Source organism: Podarcis raffonei, chromosome 7 (genome assembly GCF_027172205.1).
Source record: "Podarcis raffonei isolate rPodRaf1 chromosome 7, rPodRaf1.pri, whole genome shotgun sequence".
Taxonomy (NCBI): Eukaryota; Metazoa; Chordata; class Lepidosauria; order Squamata; family Lacertidae; genus Podarcis; species Podarcis raffonei.
The window spans coordinates 59,423,665-59,441,427 of NC_070608.1; the positions used below are offsets into that span (position 1 = coordinate 59,423,665).

A 17,763-nucleotide genomic window follows, 5' to 3' on the forward strand; every position below is an offset into this window, starting at 1 on the left:
ATTAAAAGCAGCACAACTTGTACTTTTATACGAACTAAATCCCTCTTTTGGCAATGCTGGAGCACCCCACGAATGTGATATGGATCATAATCTTGTAAAGATCTGGTTTATACAAGACATATTGAAAATAAATATCTACACTTATTTTAACACAAGTGTATGCCATAAAAAGAAGCATAAACGTTCAGCAATCAAGCTTCATTGATACGTATATCAGTGTTTGCCAAATAAATGCATAAATGTAAAAACTCTCTAAAGGGCACATGAAACAGATTTTATGTTTATGCCACATTCATCACACATCACTTTACATTTTTATTTTTATAATCTGATTGTGAAATTTATCTTTCATGCAGGTTTTATATCTAATCAATTTTACAAATTTAACTCTCCCCTTAAAACAGTTACAGGTAGATATTCCCTTAACCAACAGTACTATTGACACTATTATTATTATTATTATTATTATTATTATTATTATTATTATTATTACTACTACTATTACTACTACTACTACTATTTACTTATACCGCATCCATCTGGCTGGATTTAAATCCTGATTATCCTGCAACATCCATCACCATCCATTTCTACACTTTTCTGAATATGAAATAGCTTTAGAATTGGTGCAAAAAAGTAGAAATGCCCAATATTATGTGGAAGCTAAGCCATACATTATTACTGCCTCTAGGGTTGACAAGTTCCAGGTCCTCAAATACTGGCAATGACTACAAAAGATCAGTTGTACCAATTATGCAAATCAGCGGTGCCAAATTAGCATACCCAGTGTGTACAGGTGCTTTGTCTCTGCTCCACCAGAACACCAGAGGCAGTGAGAGACAGGGCAATTGCTTTCCATCACAGGAGAGAAGAGCTGATCATCTCCTCGTGCCATGGGTATTCTTCAAAGAAACAACACATACCAGAGCTGTGTCTTAGTGTCCCTGCTTCTCCAAGCTACTCTTAACAGCACAGGATGTGTGCTTTTGTGTGTGTGGCAACAAAGTTCATTTTCTTATCGGTCTTGAACTCTTCCATGACTAGATACATAAGAATTAAACATAAAAGTAGCTTGTCCAGTTAAGCAAAGGTGAGACTGTAAGGGATTGGAGGATTCCTCATAAAAACATTTCTGTACTTGCAATCATATCTGTCACTTAAAAAGATGCAATTATTCTTTCTCATTCAAATTACATGTTACAAATTGGCCTAGAATCCAAGGTTCCATTGAGCCAGCTGAAATCATAGCTAATCAGAGACCACAGAAGCTACAGCGCTTTGAGCCACAGCTTACATTTTTGAATGCCATGCTGTCCCCACTGTTATCCATGCACAGCTAACATTGTGTTTATACCATACATGCTGTGCATGGAACAGTCTGGTTTAGAAACTGCAGATAATGCAAAACGCAGCAGCAAGAATGTTAACTATGACTGGTTGTATGGAACATATTATGCTGGTCTTGGGACAGCTGAGTGGCAGCTGGTCAATTTCTGAGCACAATTCAAAGTGGGGTTTTTAAAATCCCCCCAAAACCTGAAGGACCGCCTTCTCCCAACATTAATACAGAGGTGGGGGACCTTTTTTGGCTTCTCTGTCCTCTATCCAGGTCAGCTAGGCAAACACACTGAGGAAAGAAGTGAAGAAAGGCCTGCAGGGACTGCGGCTGAGGAGAAGGTGCAGCCTATGGACAATCACAAGGGCCAAATAATGAAGTATGGATGGCCACATTTGGCCAACAGGCCTCCCATCTCTGAAAAGAGCTTTGTTTTTTGTCTCCATACTGACTTGAGAAACCACCTTGCCTGGCATCATCATCATCATCACCATCAATTTATTTATTTATTTATTTATTTATATTGTTATTATTATTATTATTATTATTATTATTATTATTATTATTATTATTATTATTAATTTCCACCCCGTCCATCTGGCTGGGTTTCCCAAGTGTATGCCAGGTGAAAACTTATTTATTTGCTTGGGCCTTTTAATGACTGTGGTTTTTAATGCTGGACTTTAATCCATCTGCTGCTTTTCGCGGGGTGGAACCTGCCTGATTACGTTTATTTTTGTTTTATTTTGTAAATTGGTCTGAGACTCATGGCTGGAAAGCAGCTAATAAACACTTTCAAAAAATAAGAGTCCAGATACAAATGATGAATGCCAACTGTATTTAAGTCAATGGGAGCGATCTTTTACTCAAACTGCATCTTGGGACTTGGGTCCTGCATTGCAGTGGGTTGAACTAGATGGCCCATGGGATCCTTTCCAACTCTACAATTCTGTGATTCTATATATGCAGTAGTTGCAGCTCAATTGGACTACTGTAACATACTTTGTGTGGAACTGCCCTGGAAAACCATTTGGAAACTTCAATTGGTGCTGCGAAAAACCTGACTGAGCCAAAGTGTTGGGATCGTGTGCCTCCATTATTGTATGAGCTGCACTGGCTTCCAGTCCATTTATGGGTGTAATTCATGGTGCTGATTATTACCATTCCCCTGCCTGGTAACTTAGATAAAACTCAAGTATTCATGGGGTGAAATCAAACCCACATGAAAACATGCTGTTATTTTTCAAGGGGAAAAGAAGAATTTCCAGCTCTCCACAAGAAAGCCTGCTGAGAAGGGAGCATACTGAAAGCAAGCCAACATTAATCTGTCTAAAAAAGGTTTCAGCCACAGACTAAGGTGCCTTCTCAACCCTGTGCCTATGTCTTGCCTTCAGACTATGAAAAGCAAGCAGAAATATCATTTAAAAAACAAGCCACTCGCTTACGCAACATTTCTCTGTTGTCTACCATACTGTAAATCCATGGAAACCATCCTATATACAGACATTTACCACAACACAAACAGAAATATTACACAAAATCCAGAAGCAATGTTCAGCCTCTGAGCTGTGCTTCTGGGAAGGTTTTATAAAGTTTAGCTGGTGAGTAATACTTTTTTTTAAAAATGTGATTTTGAAGGTGGTCAATGTTACATAGCATCAAGTAATTTCCCCCCTTTTACTCATCAAACATACTTATGTAGCAATGTATCTTAAAGTTCTTGCCATTTGAAACACAGGTTAATATAAACAAAGTGGTGAAACACTGTCGCCATTGTCAAGAAAACAACAACCCCTAACCTTAATTACATAATTTACGTACACATATTCTCCAGATCTCTCATCAAAATCAAACTTTCCATGAAGATTTTTGGCTCAATTTCTTAGAACTCAACGCCCAACCAAAATGAACCTTAAGTATAATGGGCCTTTACAGATTGCTTTTTGTGGCAGGGAATTCAGTTTCACATGTACTGATGCAATATCTAAAGACGTGGCACCATATAGGCAAGGCCTCTCATATCAGTCATCCTCACCTGAATGTGGCCTTCTCACCTGTAGCCCCACCCAGAGAATGTTAAACCTATAAATGTCACAGCCGATGAAGCAACAGCTCTCATGCTTCTGCTGTAATCTATAAAGAGTGCCAGAGTAGATTTGATCTTCTTCATCCCTTGTTTCCTCGTCCTCCTCTATCTTTTTGTTACCCATGCCTCTCCCTAGCTTTCCTTCATTGTCCTGTCATACTGCCACATTTCCTTGTTCCATCTCAATAAAAGGCCGCATACAATAATGGAATAGCAACATTTTCAATACAAAACGATGTATTTTCTCTTCCAATGCAGCTCAGGGAAACACAGAATCCTCATCCCAGGTTGAGAAATGGTGAATGACACAAGGTTCACATAATGAGAAATCTCCACAGTTCTTGTGCAACATTTTACCAGTTATGCCACACTAGCATCATTAAATCATAATAGTACCATCAACTTCATCAAGATTTTGCAGAGGCTTTAGAATCGGAGCTATTCTCTGGCAGCAGGATGGATTATGGTGGTCACTTCTGAAAGGCAATGGTTCTCATTCAGCCTATCAAACAGATGAAATTTCTCAAGAGGCAGAGCTACTGCATTTAAAAGGTAAGGCTAACATAGCATTACTAGTGTCTGGGTATGTTGTTGTTGTTGTTTAGTCGTTTAGTCGTGTCCGACTCTTCGTGACCCCATGGACCAGAGCACGCCAGGCACCTCTGTCCTCCACTACCTCCCGCAGTTTGGTCAGACTCATGTTTGTGGCTTCGAGAACACTATCCAACCATCTCATCCTCTGTCGCCCCCTTCTCCTTGTGCCCTCCATCTTTCCCAGCATCAGTGTCTTCTCCAGGGAGTCTTCTCTTCTCATGAGGTGGCCAAAGTACTGGAGCCTCAGCTTCACGATCTGAGTGTCTGGGTATAACTGTAACCAATTGCAAACCAGATCCAACAGAGAGGAGGGTGTTCAATACAAGTCGAGAGTCAGTTTTGGCCTTACCGCTCTTGCAGTGCTAATAACCCAATTAATAATCCAACTGTTGAAATAAAAATAAAGGCAAATCACATAAATGCCTTAAGAATCGTGGGATGGGGATTAAAATCACAGTTTCCTAAATAATAACACTTCATGCAATGCACCTGTACCTGCTTTCAATTTCCCATAGAACACTTTAGTCTGAAGGGTTATAAATGAATAATACCAGGGATAATCCTTGATGAAATCACAAAACAGGCACACTTTCCTATGGACAAATATTATTTAGAACAGCCACTTGCTCTAAGACGGCACTCCAAGGTTGCCAGAACATATTTCAATTATTTATTTACAGGGTTTTCAGCTATAAAATAAGTACCATTTGAAAGTATGCTGGCAAAAGGTGAATTCCACCCTACCTTTCCAACATACTCTTGCATCTGGTGTTTTAAAACACACTAGCATTTGAGCAACCCTAGGAAAGCTAATATTTCTCATGTGTTTTCACACCGCAAAGCCACTAAAGAGTACTACACACAAAACCGCCATTATGAACAAGCTTGCCTGTGGCTGTTATCATTTGCTGAGTCTTGTAGAGATCTTCTCCAGGCCATCAATAATCACACAGGAGCATATTCTGGCCTATGCTCATAGTTAATATAATTTATTTAATGTCACAATCTAAGGTAGCCTTATTGGTTTATAGTATAGCCTCTGTTAAAAACATAGCTTAATATGCTTGTTTTTGTCTTGCACAGTAGTATTCATGGCTACCTAAATTAGTAATAGTCCAAAGTCTGCAAATACATTTGTTTTTCCTGAAGAGCCATTAGGAAGCATTACATGGGATAATGAAAAAGAACAAACCCTAATTCTTCATGCTGTCCTGTGGAGCTTTAAGAAACCAACAGACTGGTATCAAAATATTTATCTTGGCATTAAGTGTTTCTACATTAGCAGAGTCAGCAGCCAAGTCCTGAACATTTCTAATATACAAAAGGGAGCAACAAAGCAAATTTTAAGTTAACCATCTTGAGAAGGCATTCCTGTTCAATCTGGTATATCAGAACTTTTGGGGCCAAAAGTACGAGAAAGGGTTGGAAGAGATAATAGAATAAAATAAGCTACCCAAGTTATCTTAAACCAAGACCTCACATAAGGTAGGGTTGTTTAATGAGTACATTTTTTAGCCTTCTGCACAAATAACTTCAGAGAATATTACAATAATAGAATCAATTAATAAATAAATTACTTGCTGGGCAGAGCAGTGGTCATCCAGTTATCAAGTGGTTATCAAGTGTGTCACTCAGGTCTTGAGTGTATAATGAAAGCAGAACGACATTTATTAAATAAGGGACTAAATGATCTTCGGCAAACACTACAGTAAAAAAATATTTTGGATTTAATCAAAAGCAAATACTTGCACTGCCAAGTACAAACAGGCTCCCTCTTTGTTGACCTTCCTTCCATTATGCCGAACAACATGTCACTTAAAGCCTTAAGGGACTTCAACAAAAGACAGTGAAACAATGCCATGATATATAAATTGTTTAATGCTACGCCAGTTAAGAAAAAGGAAAAAAAGTCAAAGCAAAAAGCGTCCAACGTTTCTGTATGTCAAAAAAGAAACCCAAAACAAACTTTAAACAATGGTAAAGAATAAGACGGCAGTATTTCAAAGCAAGAGGATAAAGGGTTAGATATACCAAACCTTACATTGTCATCAGGAAGTTCTTAGTAGGAAAAGCTCTATGGGAATGAAAATCAAAACTTTGTAGTTTTCTTTTCTGGTGAAGCAAGTAGCAAAGCCCACACAGAAAAGGGCATGTGATTGAGATCAATAATTGAACCTTTTTCTCCTGGGCCTCTGGCTACTTAAAACAAACCAGACATAGACATAGAATCATAGAGCTGGAAGGAACCCCGAGGATCATCTAGTCCAACCCCCTGAAATGCAGGAATAAGCAGTTGTCCCTTATGGGGCTTGAACCTGCAACCTTGAAGTTATCAGAACCAGGCTCTAACCAATGGAGCTACCTACGGCCTTACTGGAAATTAAACAACCCAAGTATCTAAGAACATCACCTGATGATGCATTTGCTTTACTAATGAATCTACAACACAATCATACACACGCTGACTCAGGAGCCCCATTATGTTCGACGCAGCTTACTACCAGGAAATATGACTACAGATCTGTAAGACTGCACTTTTTAAGTGTCCACAGTATTTTTCCAAGGCAAGAGGATGGGGAGAGAACCAGAATGCCCCCCAAGACCTCCTAATAGTCCTACCAGATCCAGTGGGCACCAGCTGACACAGCTAATGCATTCAGATAAATTCTGGATATGTTTATCTAGCAGACACATGGGGAGGATTGACAGTAGAATGATACAGTAACGCACATTACCATTCCAGTTTTCATTTCAGCTAGAAAACCACAAGAGTTGCCACTCAATAACTAGGCAGCTTAGAACCAGACAACCAAGTGTTAAGAGAGCCTACAGTCAACAGCATAACGAGATTTGAATTTTAACTTCCTTATGCAACTTCTGTTGAATTGTTTATTTATTAAATTTCTATACCGCCCTTCATCCAAGGATCACAGATTAGTTCACAATATAATAATTAACAATGTGACAACATGCTTTACTGGTATAAAAAAGGCTAAACAGTTTCAGATTCCTTCAATAAAAGCCACTTGTTACAGACACGTTACACTTGTGGTTTATATGGAGCAATTCCCATAAATTTGCCTAATGCTGATCATCTTGCAGTACTATGGGCTGTCTTTTTTGTGTGATTTTGGTATGTTTAGCACAGACTTCCCAACCCTGATGTTGCTAGATCACAAGTTTCATTATCTCTAACCACTGGCCATGTCTGTTGGGGATGATGGGATTTCGTAGCAAACACTACGATATACACACTGATATAAATTTGATAGATCAAACCAGATTGAAGTTTTAGAAAACAAAAGAAAACAAACAAACAAACAAACAAACAAACAAACAAACAGCCTACCTTGAAAGGATTGTTTGGCTCTGTTTACCAGTTCTTCAATAGGATAACTTGCGAGATCTCCTCTGGCATGCTTAGTTTTGCAGTAGGTACATGCATTCAAACACCTAGGGAGGAAGTAGAAAGCATTACTTTATAAATCAGTTCTCCCTAACCCCGCAATATATTGTTAAATGCAGTTGTTTAAGCTTCAGCAGCACTGCCAAACTACCTTCTGCTGGCAGTGGTAAAGTCTAAAAGAAGTACTTGAAGAAATACAGAGAGTCTAAAAGAAGTATCTGGAGAAAAATTAGGTGAGCAGGTACCACAACTTTTAAAAATGCACAGCTGAAAAGTCTGCTAGATGAGCACAAAAATAATTCGCAACAGATCTTGCTGTTCATTGTACTGAAAATGAACCCATCTCCCCAGTAAGCCATTCTAAAATTTCATTTTCCCCACCCCAGTGAATGGATTTTAATCTGGTTAATAGAAGGCTATTAAAAGTTAAGATGCTCAGTGCTGGTAAGCTTCTTGTTTTAACTCAGGCCAACAGCTGAATAGCAAAGGATATACTTCTCTTGCAGTTTTTTCACTTAAATTCTTTCCTTATACTCCAGTTCCATAAACTTCCATAAATATTATACGAAGCAGAAAACCTACATCAAGAAGGGAAAATAATGTCCATTCCTGTTTGTAGGGATAGTAAACCTGCTAAAAAGATAATTCGGTAAAGGTACCTGGAGTTAGAAATGGTAAATACGAGGCGTGAACAAGATTATGAAGTTGCATGAATTAAGACAAAAAGATACATAAAACCACAACAGAAAGTAAAATAATGGTTGATTCACAATACAGCGAAGATTACACAGCACCATATTTTCTAGCACCACTTTCCTTTCAACTTTTAAACTGAACTGAATCTGAAGTGATGTGCCTCACAGTTGGAAATCAGAACAACTATGACAGAACAGGGAAAAAGACTTCCCCAAAGTATGGCTCTCATCTGGAGAAGAGAATGAAAACAGACAGTCATAGAGACATTAAAAAAGATAAAGTGCTTTTTGGAGAAGGGTAATCAAAGAGCTCAAATTTTATAAGCCAATTACAGCCCTCAGAGTGCATTTAGATGCCCACTTTATCCATCTCTGCTTGTAGAAACCAATGGTACGCAACAGATAAGAAATTGGTTCATTTCTAATCCAACTGGAAGTAATATGCAATTACACAACTGAATTTGTGTCAGGGCCTGGGGCCTAATACTTCACTTACTGCCGTAGGCTTAAACAAGTCATGCGATATACAGCACCCCAGAGTAATGCTGTATTCCTGATATAGCAGTGCAACTAATGCATCACTGCTGACTCAAAGAGAAAAGCCATCCATCAAGGGTCTCTGGAAGATTGCACCCTCTCCCTCCTAGGTAGACTGTCACAGCATGGGGAAGTCTAGCTTAGCTAAAGTCATCAGCTTGAGAATGAACAGCTTGAGGGAGCAAGTTCATCTCTCTTTGCTGGAAAGAACTCTGCTCTGACTGGGGCCCAAGAAACACCAGCGAAAGAAGATGCATTTGGCTCCCACTGGATGCAAGTATCTTTTAACGTTTTGTTCCGACATTATCCAACTGATGATTTCCATTCCCTTCACTCACCTTCTATAATGGCTCATATTTTTTAGATCATAAGCCTGAGGTCAGGGCTTATTGTTTCAATTTATGTATAGCGCTTATTAAACACAGACACTAACTAAACTAAGACACGGGTGGCGCTGTGGGTTAAACCACTGAGCCTAGGACTTGCCGATCAGAAGGTCGGTGGTTCGAATCCCTGAGACGGGGTGAGCTCCCGTTGCTCGGTCCCTGCTCCTGCCAACCTAGCAGTTCGAAAGCACGTCAAGGTGCAAGCAGATAAATAGGTACCGCTCTGGCGGGAAGGTAAAAGGCGTTTCCATGTGCTGCTCTGGTTCCCCAGAAGTGGCTTTGTCATGCTGGCCACATGACCCGGAAGTGGTACGCCAGCTCCCTCGGCCAATAAAGCGAAATGAGCGCCGCAACCCAAGAGTCGGCCACAACTGGACCTAATGGTCAGGGGTCCCTTTACCTTTACCTAAACTAAACACTAATACCAATCCTTAGGCTTGTCTTCCTCATGGACTCATCTTTACAATATTTTCGTTCTTAGCATTCACTAAGCCCAAAAATGATTAATGCAAAGACTCTGGTGGACTGAGGTGACCATAGCTCAGCCTGCTTCCTGGGGTAAAAAGGCAAGCTTTGTGCTCTCATCTTTCAAGCTGTAGCATTCAATGGCACATTCTCCTACATCTCTAGCCTTTGCTATCTTTTGCCTCAGACAGGAAGGGCAGTAAGTATCAGGAGGAGCCCCAGAAGAAAAAGGAAGGGCTGCCTTCTGCATAGTCAGATCATGGACCTATCAAGTTCAATGCTGACTAGCAGCAGCTCTCCAGCATTTCAGAAAGTTTTTGTCTTTTCTAGCCCTAGCTGGAGATGCCATAGATTGAAGCTGGAACTTTTCGTATGCAGAGCATGCACTCCATCATGGCAGGTTCAGAGGTGGCAAACACTATGAAGAGTAGATTAATGATTATGCCAAGGAAACATCTCATGGTAGTTCTCTGGATATCAGTTCTACTTGGATAAGAAAAACACTAGTCACTCGTGCATGTGTATACACATGAACCGTGTAAGTAAAATATATATTTCACATATAATGCTAACAAGCTGCTGATAGTTTTATTGTGGCTTATTGAGGTTGCCATTTTTTGTTTTTCGTACCAGGAAGCTTTTTTTTACCAGTTTTGTAATATCAAGGGATGATATATTGATATTATTGTATAAGACTGAATCTATGTATTTCAAATTGTTGTTTTTTTTTGTTTTTTGTTTTTGTAGGTTGCCATCAGGAATCAGCTTAAGAACAGTGCTTGAAATCATCCAGGAGACAGGTGCATTTTGTGACTGGGAATTGTCTGATTGCAGACAATTTGAAAAGTCTTGGTGCCACGTATGGCAACTGAGATTCAAGATTAAAATTGCTGCTGCTGGCACAGAGGGTGCAAGAGGATAAATGCCTCCCTGCCCAACTCCAAAGTAAGATCATTAGCTGCTGCCTTCCGTGCTGTTTTGCCTTGTTTCACCTCCCCAAAATGCTAGCTCGCTGATTGCTGCCTTCCATGTTCCGCTTTGCCTCCCCTCCCTATCCCAAACAGGTAAGTTCAAATCTAGCACAATACTTTACATATCTATTTCACACACATACACCAGTATATATAAATATTAAATATTCAAATGACCTATGGTTTTAGCCACAACTGCAGAGGCTGAGTCCCATTTATGCTTGTGGTGTCCAATTAAAAATGTGATGTCCAATTAAACAATGTTTCACTGATGTGAATTGTGTATTAGTTCATGCATTTCAGAAAAATAAATAGAAAATGCTGCTGCACTTGGAAAATAGCGACTAGCCATCCTGTTTTTGCGCCTGTAACCTAGGTTCCAGGATTCATGTGGTGAATAGCTTTCTATCCCAGTTTCTAACACTACTTAAGAAGTGCAAAAATCTAATAATTTTGTAAAGTTTTAATACAGCAAGCGAGTGGATTAAAGAAAAGCAAAACATAATTAAAGTAAGTAAAGAAATACAAGGATTTGGAAGATGACAGGCTACACAAATGTCTCTCAGGAGCTTGAGTCCTTGCTTCAGAAGCTGATGGGGAAGAGAATGAAGGCATTTATTGCAAACATATAAAAAAGAAAGGTGGTGATGAAGGCTGTCTTTATGCAGAACAGATGGACTAATTGACATTTCAAAAGCAAACTTCAGCTCAGACCAATGGGGAAAAACTAAAGACCACACAGATGTGATACTATCAGCAATCCTCTCAAGACAGCAATCTGGGAACTGCAACTGTTACTCAGAAACAAAAATATGGCAAAAGGGACCGCTTTGGCTGCCTAAAACAAACGGCTGATGCAATTTCTATTTTGTGGCTCAAAATTATTATTGACAAGTAGTACAACTGTGAAGTAGCATAGCACAGAGGACTGGACATTGACCAGAGGGACTAAAGCCCCAACTCATTAGCATACTTCAAATTTGTACCTCTGGTTCACTGTTCCATGTGTAAAGAATAATTTTTTATGATAGCTTAGATGTTGTGATGACAACATATCTTAGAGACAGAGCTGGCTGAAAAAGAAAGAAAGAATGATATATTTGTATTTAAAGAGAATTACGTATCTTAGAAGTATTACTTACTCTGTTTAGGGCTCAAGCTACACAATGTGATATAAAAGATGCTTTACAATTCATAAAAGCACCAAACATTCCTTAAAAGCTCTAAGTGACATTTATGATGAAGACACTTGACCTTATTCTAAGACATCAGCAGCTGGTTCCAGAGCGGAGCAACCCTTGAAAATATAGCATTCTTTTAAATAAGAACAAATCTGAGGCTATTTAGACTCTCCAAATTAATTTTTTGTGACTTGGGAGATTTACTGCAATAGCCCAGGTCTAATTAAGGCTGTGCCAGGACTCAAGAGCTTAGGCCAAGGCACGACAGCCTTATGCAATAAAACATGCTAGGTAATGTCAACGGGCAGATATGTTGGCATGAGTGCTTAGAATTGCTGTGTATAAATTATCAAGGTTTAAATCCATTATCATTTTCAAATTCAATCATCATGCTTTTGAAAGTGCACTAAGGGAGTCTGCACAATCTACAGGCGGGGTGGGCAGGGAGACACAGAGAAAACCCAGCCTAGGTTAAAAAGCACTTTTAATTATTTTACTGCTATGGCAATACCCACTGAACACACCATAAAGTATCTGCACCCACTCTCAATATTTACACAGAGCAGAAGGTTCTTTAGTTATAAAAGGTTTTCCATCAGTAGCAATCTGGGAAAGGACAGTTCTCTTACTCTCCCAGGTACCTTTACTGTCTTGTTTACCCCTCCTTAAAATAATGCCTAATACTTTTCTGATAGTACTTGAACAAGCACCAGGCAGCATGTACAAGATGGAACAATTTTTAAAAACAAAAATCACCCACAGAAGAATTCATAACATTAATTACTGAAATTTTTAATTCCAAACCTGACAGAATTTTGATGTTAAAAAATGATTTCAAAAACAAGAAAATGTGGCAGTTCTGGCAATGCATAGATGCACTATGGTAAACAAACCTGTTGGATAGGAAATTTCTGCAAGTTGTAAGCTGTTCTCTTGGTAGCTGGTTACTTCACTGGTGTAGCTTACGTCACATTATGGACCAGCGGAGAACAGTGGAGTAGATTGAGAATCATGCCCCTCCCCTTTTGTTTGTGTCCGACTGATTTATAGAAAGTTGACTTGGAAGTTCAAGACATTATGGCTTTTGCAGGTTAAGTAACAAATTAAGTAAGGAAGTAATGCACTTCTAGAAATCATATGCTGGTTTGGCTATACCTAAAGCTGGAGTATACTGTTTACATTACTCTCCCCACCTCAATTCCATTGCTGCCCCCTTTTCCTCCAATCTACTGGAATGATGGAAATCACAGGATTCCCTTACAGTCCTTACTATACCCATTTTTATAGAAAGTCAATCTGCATCAGCACAGCATAACTGGATTATAACTTGAAGGAATAGTTTTAGCAGTTATTTATAAAACAAGAATGGCTATCCCCACCACACTCCTGCGGAGTGAGTAATGCACTTAGCAAACCAAGAAGTCCTTTAAGATTAACAACCCCTAAACCAGCCATATAGAAAACTCAGCTGAAAAGTGGGCCGCTGCCTGTGATAAGAGCTATTGTTTTCACTTCCTCAATGGCTTTTGGGACATAGTCTTTCAGAGTGGTTAAATCACACAGGAAACATTAGGCTTCAGTTAATTCTGAAACATATAACAGGTTCTTTGGATAAAAGGTATTGTTTTAGTACTGGTCAAAACATCCGGAAGAAAGGGGTTAAGAGTTCTATGTGAGTGGGGCATGTTAGCAAGCTTAATTTAGACAGACAGAGATAGCTATCAGACTTGCTTCAAAAAAGAAAAGAAAGTATGTCAGTAGTCTCTGTGGGAACACAGCTTCTGAATTGTGTAGAATAATAGCAAAAACACCGTAAGCCATCAAAAAAATGCAACACCATGTCTTTGAAAATAAGCTTCCTACAGTGACACTTAGGCAAGATTTTTCTCTTCACATTTCTGCTACAATTTGCACTAGGTTCTCAAATAGTATGAAATTGTACCAGGAGCTGGCACTCAAAGCATGTTCCAATGCTACTAATGTTGCCAGCCTCTTGTTTTCTCAAAAGATGATCTAAATTACTAGCAACCAGTAACTGCCATAAAAATTTGAAGCCAGCTTAGCAGGAGAATGCTACCGATGTGGATTCAATAAACAGGCTTTTATGGGAAGAATTTTGCTTCTATTAAATAAATGTTCTCCTTTTGAGAGGAAAATGCACAGCTACAGTAACACATCTAGCTGCCCCAAATTATGCTTAAAGCTAATAAAAAGGTTTAATATCTGAAGTCCATTGCTCTCTTGAAAGTTCAGAAGTAGCTAACTATATTTCTTTTTCTAATTTATAATTATAAGCACTCTGTGAGGTAGGGCCATATTGCAGAAATTCCACAGATTGGGAAAAATCATTTGCTCTGTGGAAAATGTGCAGAGGAATGACCAGAACTTCTATAGGTGATAGATGATTTTAAAAGGGTCTTCTGGGTAGTGGCGCCCACCTTGTGGAACGTCCTCCCATCAGATGTCAAGGAAATAAACAACTATCTGACTTTTAGAAGACATCTGAAGGCAGCCCTGTTTAGGGAAGTCTTTAATGTTTGATCTTTTATCGTGTTTTTAATATTGTGTTGGGAGCCGCCTAGATGGGTGGGGTATGTATGTATAAATAAATAAATAATTGGTTGACAGTATTGGGGAAGGTCAGTTTGTGTGACTGCATGGATGACCACTTGAAGAACCACAGTTATAGGTAAGCTACCTTCCCCCCTGCCTTTACAAGTTTCTAGGGGTAAAGCCAAACCAATGGACTACGCAACTACATAAGTGGTCCTTCGTGACTTATGTCAAAGGACAAATTTATGGCTCACAGGTTCCTGCAAACTGTGATTTTATTTGGATTTGATGGTATTCCAAGACATATTACTGACCGCTCCATTGTGCTTTCATGGAATCATGATCTTATTATTCCTAGTATTGTATCTATCTATTTCTACCCTGCATCATTCTTTCCTCGCCCCTTAAGTTGTGGATCATCTGATGTTGAACAGGTGTGTTTCTTTATCTCTCAAACACTTGCATTGTTATATGCAATAAAATAATTAAAATGTGGGGGGAAGGAATGTTACTACTCCCACTGCCAATAACAATAATTATTCTTTTTAGGGATTGTGAACATAAGCCAAATTTGTGTCTATATTCAATTTAATTCAATCTTTCTGTATTCTTGTATGTAGTTGATATTTATGTCCTTTCCTTAATTTTTTAAAAGTCCTGTAAATGACAACTTTGGCCCTGAACATTGCTGGATAGAGGAAGAGTGTGATAAAGTTATTACCAATAATTAAAGAAAGTATTTTGGGAAAGGGAAATGAAACCTTCACTTACTTATCAGATCAGCCTAAATCAGAAATGTCCAAAGTCCGTTTCATTTCATCAAATCCGGCCCTCTTTGAAAAAAGTTTGGGTACCCCTGGCCTAAAGTTTGGGTACCCCTGGCCTAAATGATCAATCTTTCATCTTTCTTACATTTTAAATGTTGTATTTGCACCTGTCCTGCCACATTTTCATATCTCAGTTACCAAAAACCAGTCTGATTGTCTTGATGTACCTTGGCCCAATCTTGCCTTCCTCTTTTAAATAACTCAAGCCTGGAACTATTCCAGGTCACCTGCAACCAGGTATTATAAAAATAATGGCTTACATACACTCTTTGAAAAAGAATAGATACTCTTCTAATCTGGTGTTCAGCTCATGAGTCAGTCTTAAGCAATTGCAACTGTGCAAGATAAATCCATTTCCTCTCTTTCTGAAGCAGTGGCTTCCTGGCAATATAGATATGACAAGGCTTTTTATAAGGCATTAGACAATAAATTAAGAAAAGTACACATTGGAGCATAAAAACCAGTTCAATGAAGTACAAGCAGGCACAACCTTCTAGTCAACCATCACAAAATGTTCCCAAGTTTCAAGAATAAATTTGTGAAAATTAACAAGGAAGAAAACAGACGTGATAAAAGTAGATGGGGTAAAAGTGTATGTGATGTTGCTCAAATTCTTCAGTAGCTGAAACTTCTGTGAGCTTGTACCCAAACACCAACTTTTCCTCTTGAGATGGATATTGTGCCTTTTACACAGGAATGCTCAGAGAGATAGCTCAGTTGGTAGAGCATGGGAGTCGTAGAGAGGTAGAGATCTCAGGGTTGTGGGTAAAAGCTCCAAGTTGGGCAAAAGATCCCTGCATTGCGGGCGGTTGGAATAGAAGACCCTTGTGGTCCCGTCCAACTCTACAATTCTATGATTCTATAGACCTGTCAGCAATGAGTTTTGAGTACTAGTGAAGATAAGAGTCCGGGCAGCCAGCCATATTTACAGGATTTATTACGCCTTTGAAGCTATGTACAAAGCAAGTTCAGAAGTTCGACACTTTCATGGCGGGTCGGTTGTCCCGACTGCCTTTCCTTTCGATTTTCCCCAGCATAACCACCTTCTAAGCCCAGCCCCCCTCGTTCCTCTCTGACGAGGGTGGCTTGTCCCCGGAAGTACCTCCCCCCTCTCAGATTCATTACCTCCTGACAGCTCTTCGTCACCCTCCTCGTCCGAGGAAGAACAACTGCTAATTAAAGGACCCTTCTCTCGGTAAGTTCCCATTCTCTCCTCCTTCTCTGGCTCCAGTTCCCTGACAATACCTGTGGCCTTTCTGAAGCTGAACTAAAGCTCCCATCACGGCTGACCATTGACCATGCTGACTGAGGTTTCCAGGAGTTGGGATCTAGTAACAGTTAGAGGGGCACAGGTTCTAGGGCGACAAGCAGAAATGCAGCAAGTGACATCATTCCCACCATTGAGGGCATACACTTTTAATCACACAGCTGTTAAAGGCATACAAACCTGGCAGCTGGAGGCAAGTAAAGTCAACAAGCCTTCCCCCCGCAGCTAACGGACACTATCTGTCCTGAGAGAAGGAAGAACAGAGCAAGCAAAGCAAGCAAAAACAACAGCAGGGCCTGCTCTGATCAGACTGTCCCTTCCTTGGGCCAACTTTACGTTTTATATCATTTATTTGTTTTAGTAAACTGCCTTGGGAGCATTGCCAAAAAATGCCATATATAAATACAACAAATGCATAAATAATAGTAATGACTGAAGCAAGCCACATTCCACATATATTGTTGATGTATTCTTTGCTTGCAAGTTTTCCATTTCCACATATATGTATCTGTATTTCCACTGTCTTAACTGTTCTACAACTGCCAGTGGAAAGTGAAGTAGCTATATATTAATAACCAACAGGAATTGTATTGTATATTATTATGAAGGCTGTTTCACACTTTACGCACACCATGGCAGATGCATAAACTGTGTGTCAATGCGCTCAGGAGCTCTAATTTGCCGCAAGTCCCTGACATGTATACAATGGATATTTATAGAATTGTGCTTGTCAATCACACTTTTGTGTGTTTGCTACAGGGTGTACATGAGGGTAGCTGCTGCAAATGTGATTGCTGTGTAAAGTAGCTCAGACAGTAACACAGCTATTTGGTTCAGTATTGCAAGCTGTGAAGAAAGTTTGTATTGAGATCTCTACCGAAAGCTAATATACTTTGGTCTAGTGCTCAGAGATCAGAATGTACATCTCAAATCTCACAACTTTATTGACAATCTGTTTGTTCTGGACTCAATTTAAGTGGTGTTTTTAAAGTCCTAAATGAGCTGGGACAAGGTCATCTTAAGGACACCTTGCTCCCATAGAGACATGCCTGGACTTTGAGATCAGTCTTGTAGGCCTTGCTCTTGGTGCCATGATGAGGGCCTTTTCAATGGTAGCAGCATGGCACTGGCACACTATTCTAATGGTACCGTGTCAGAAGGCCCTCTCTAACCTCCTTTCAACAGAACTGAAAATTAAACTTTTTTTGCAGGCTTTTAGTGTTTAATTCTGCTACTGCCTCAATTCTGAGATTTAGCCTTAATTATATACAAATAATATGTATGTTCTTAGCAGCTTATTTTAAATGATTGTTTTGTTTTGCATTGTACTTTATGTGTATCATAAGCTGTTCATGGTATGATTCTAAAATAATAGGATATAACCAATAATTATATTCAGCAGCACGGTCTAACAATTTAAAAAGTAAAATAGTTCAAAGCATTTTAAATTTGTACATTT

The 17,763-nt window shown here is 39.2% G+C and overlaps 1 protein-coding gene across 5 annotated transcripts in view; it reads right to left on the reverse strand.

Moving 5' to 3' along the window:
* Window positions 1-17,763, reverse strand: part of CDKAL1 (CDK5 regulatory subunit associated protein 1 like 1) — a 234,024-nt gene that overhangs the window by 112,811 nt on the left and 103,450 nt on the right. For all 5 annotated transcript variants that reach the window (XR_008331530.1, XM_053396768.1, XM_053396770.1 and 2 more), the window contains one exon: window positions 7,366-7,469. Coding sequence is in view for 4 of the 5 variants with exons in the window: in XM_053396768.1 (XP_053252743.1) it covers window positions 7,366-7,469 (104 nt within the window). In the remaining variant the exon portion in view is untranslated. The remainder of the gene's footprint in view (window positions 1-7,365; window positions 7,470-17,763) is intronic.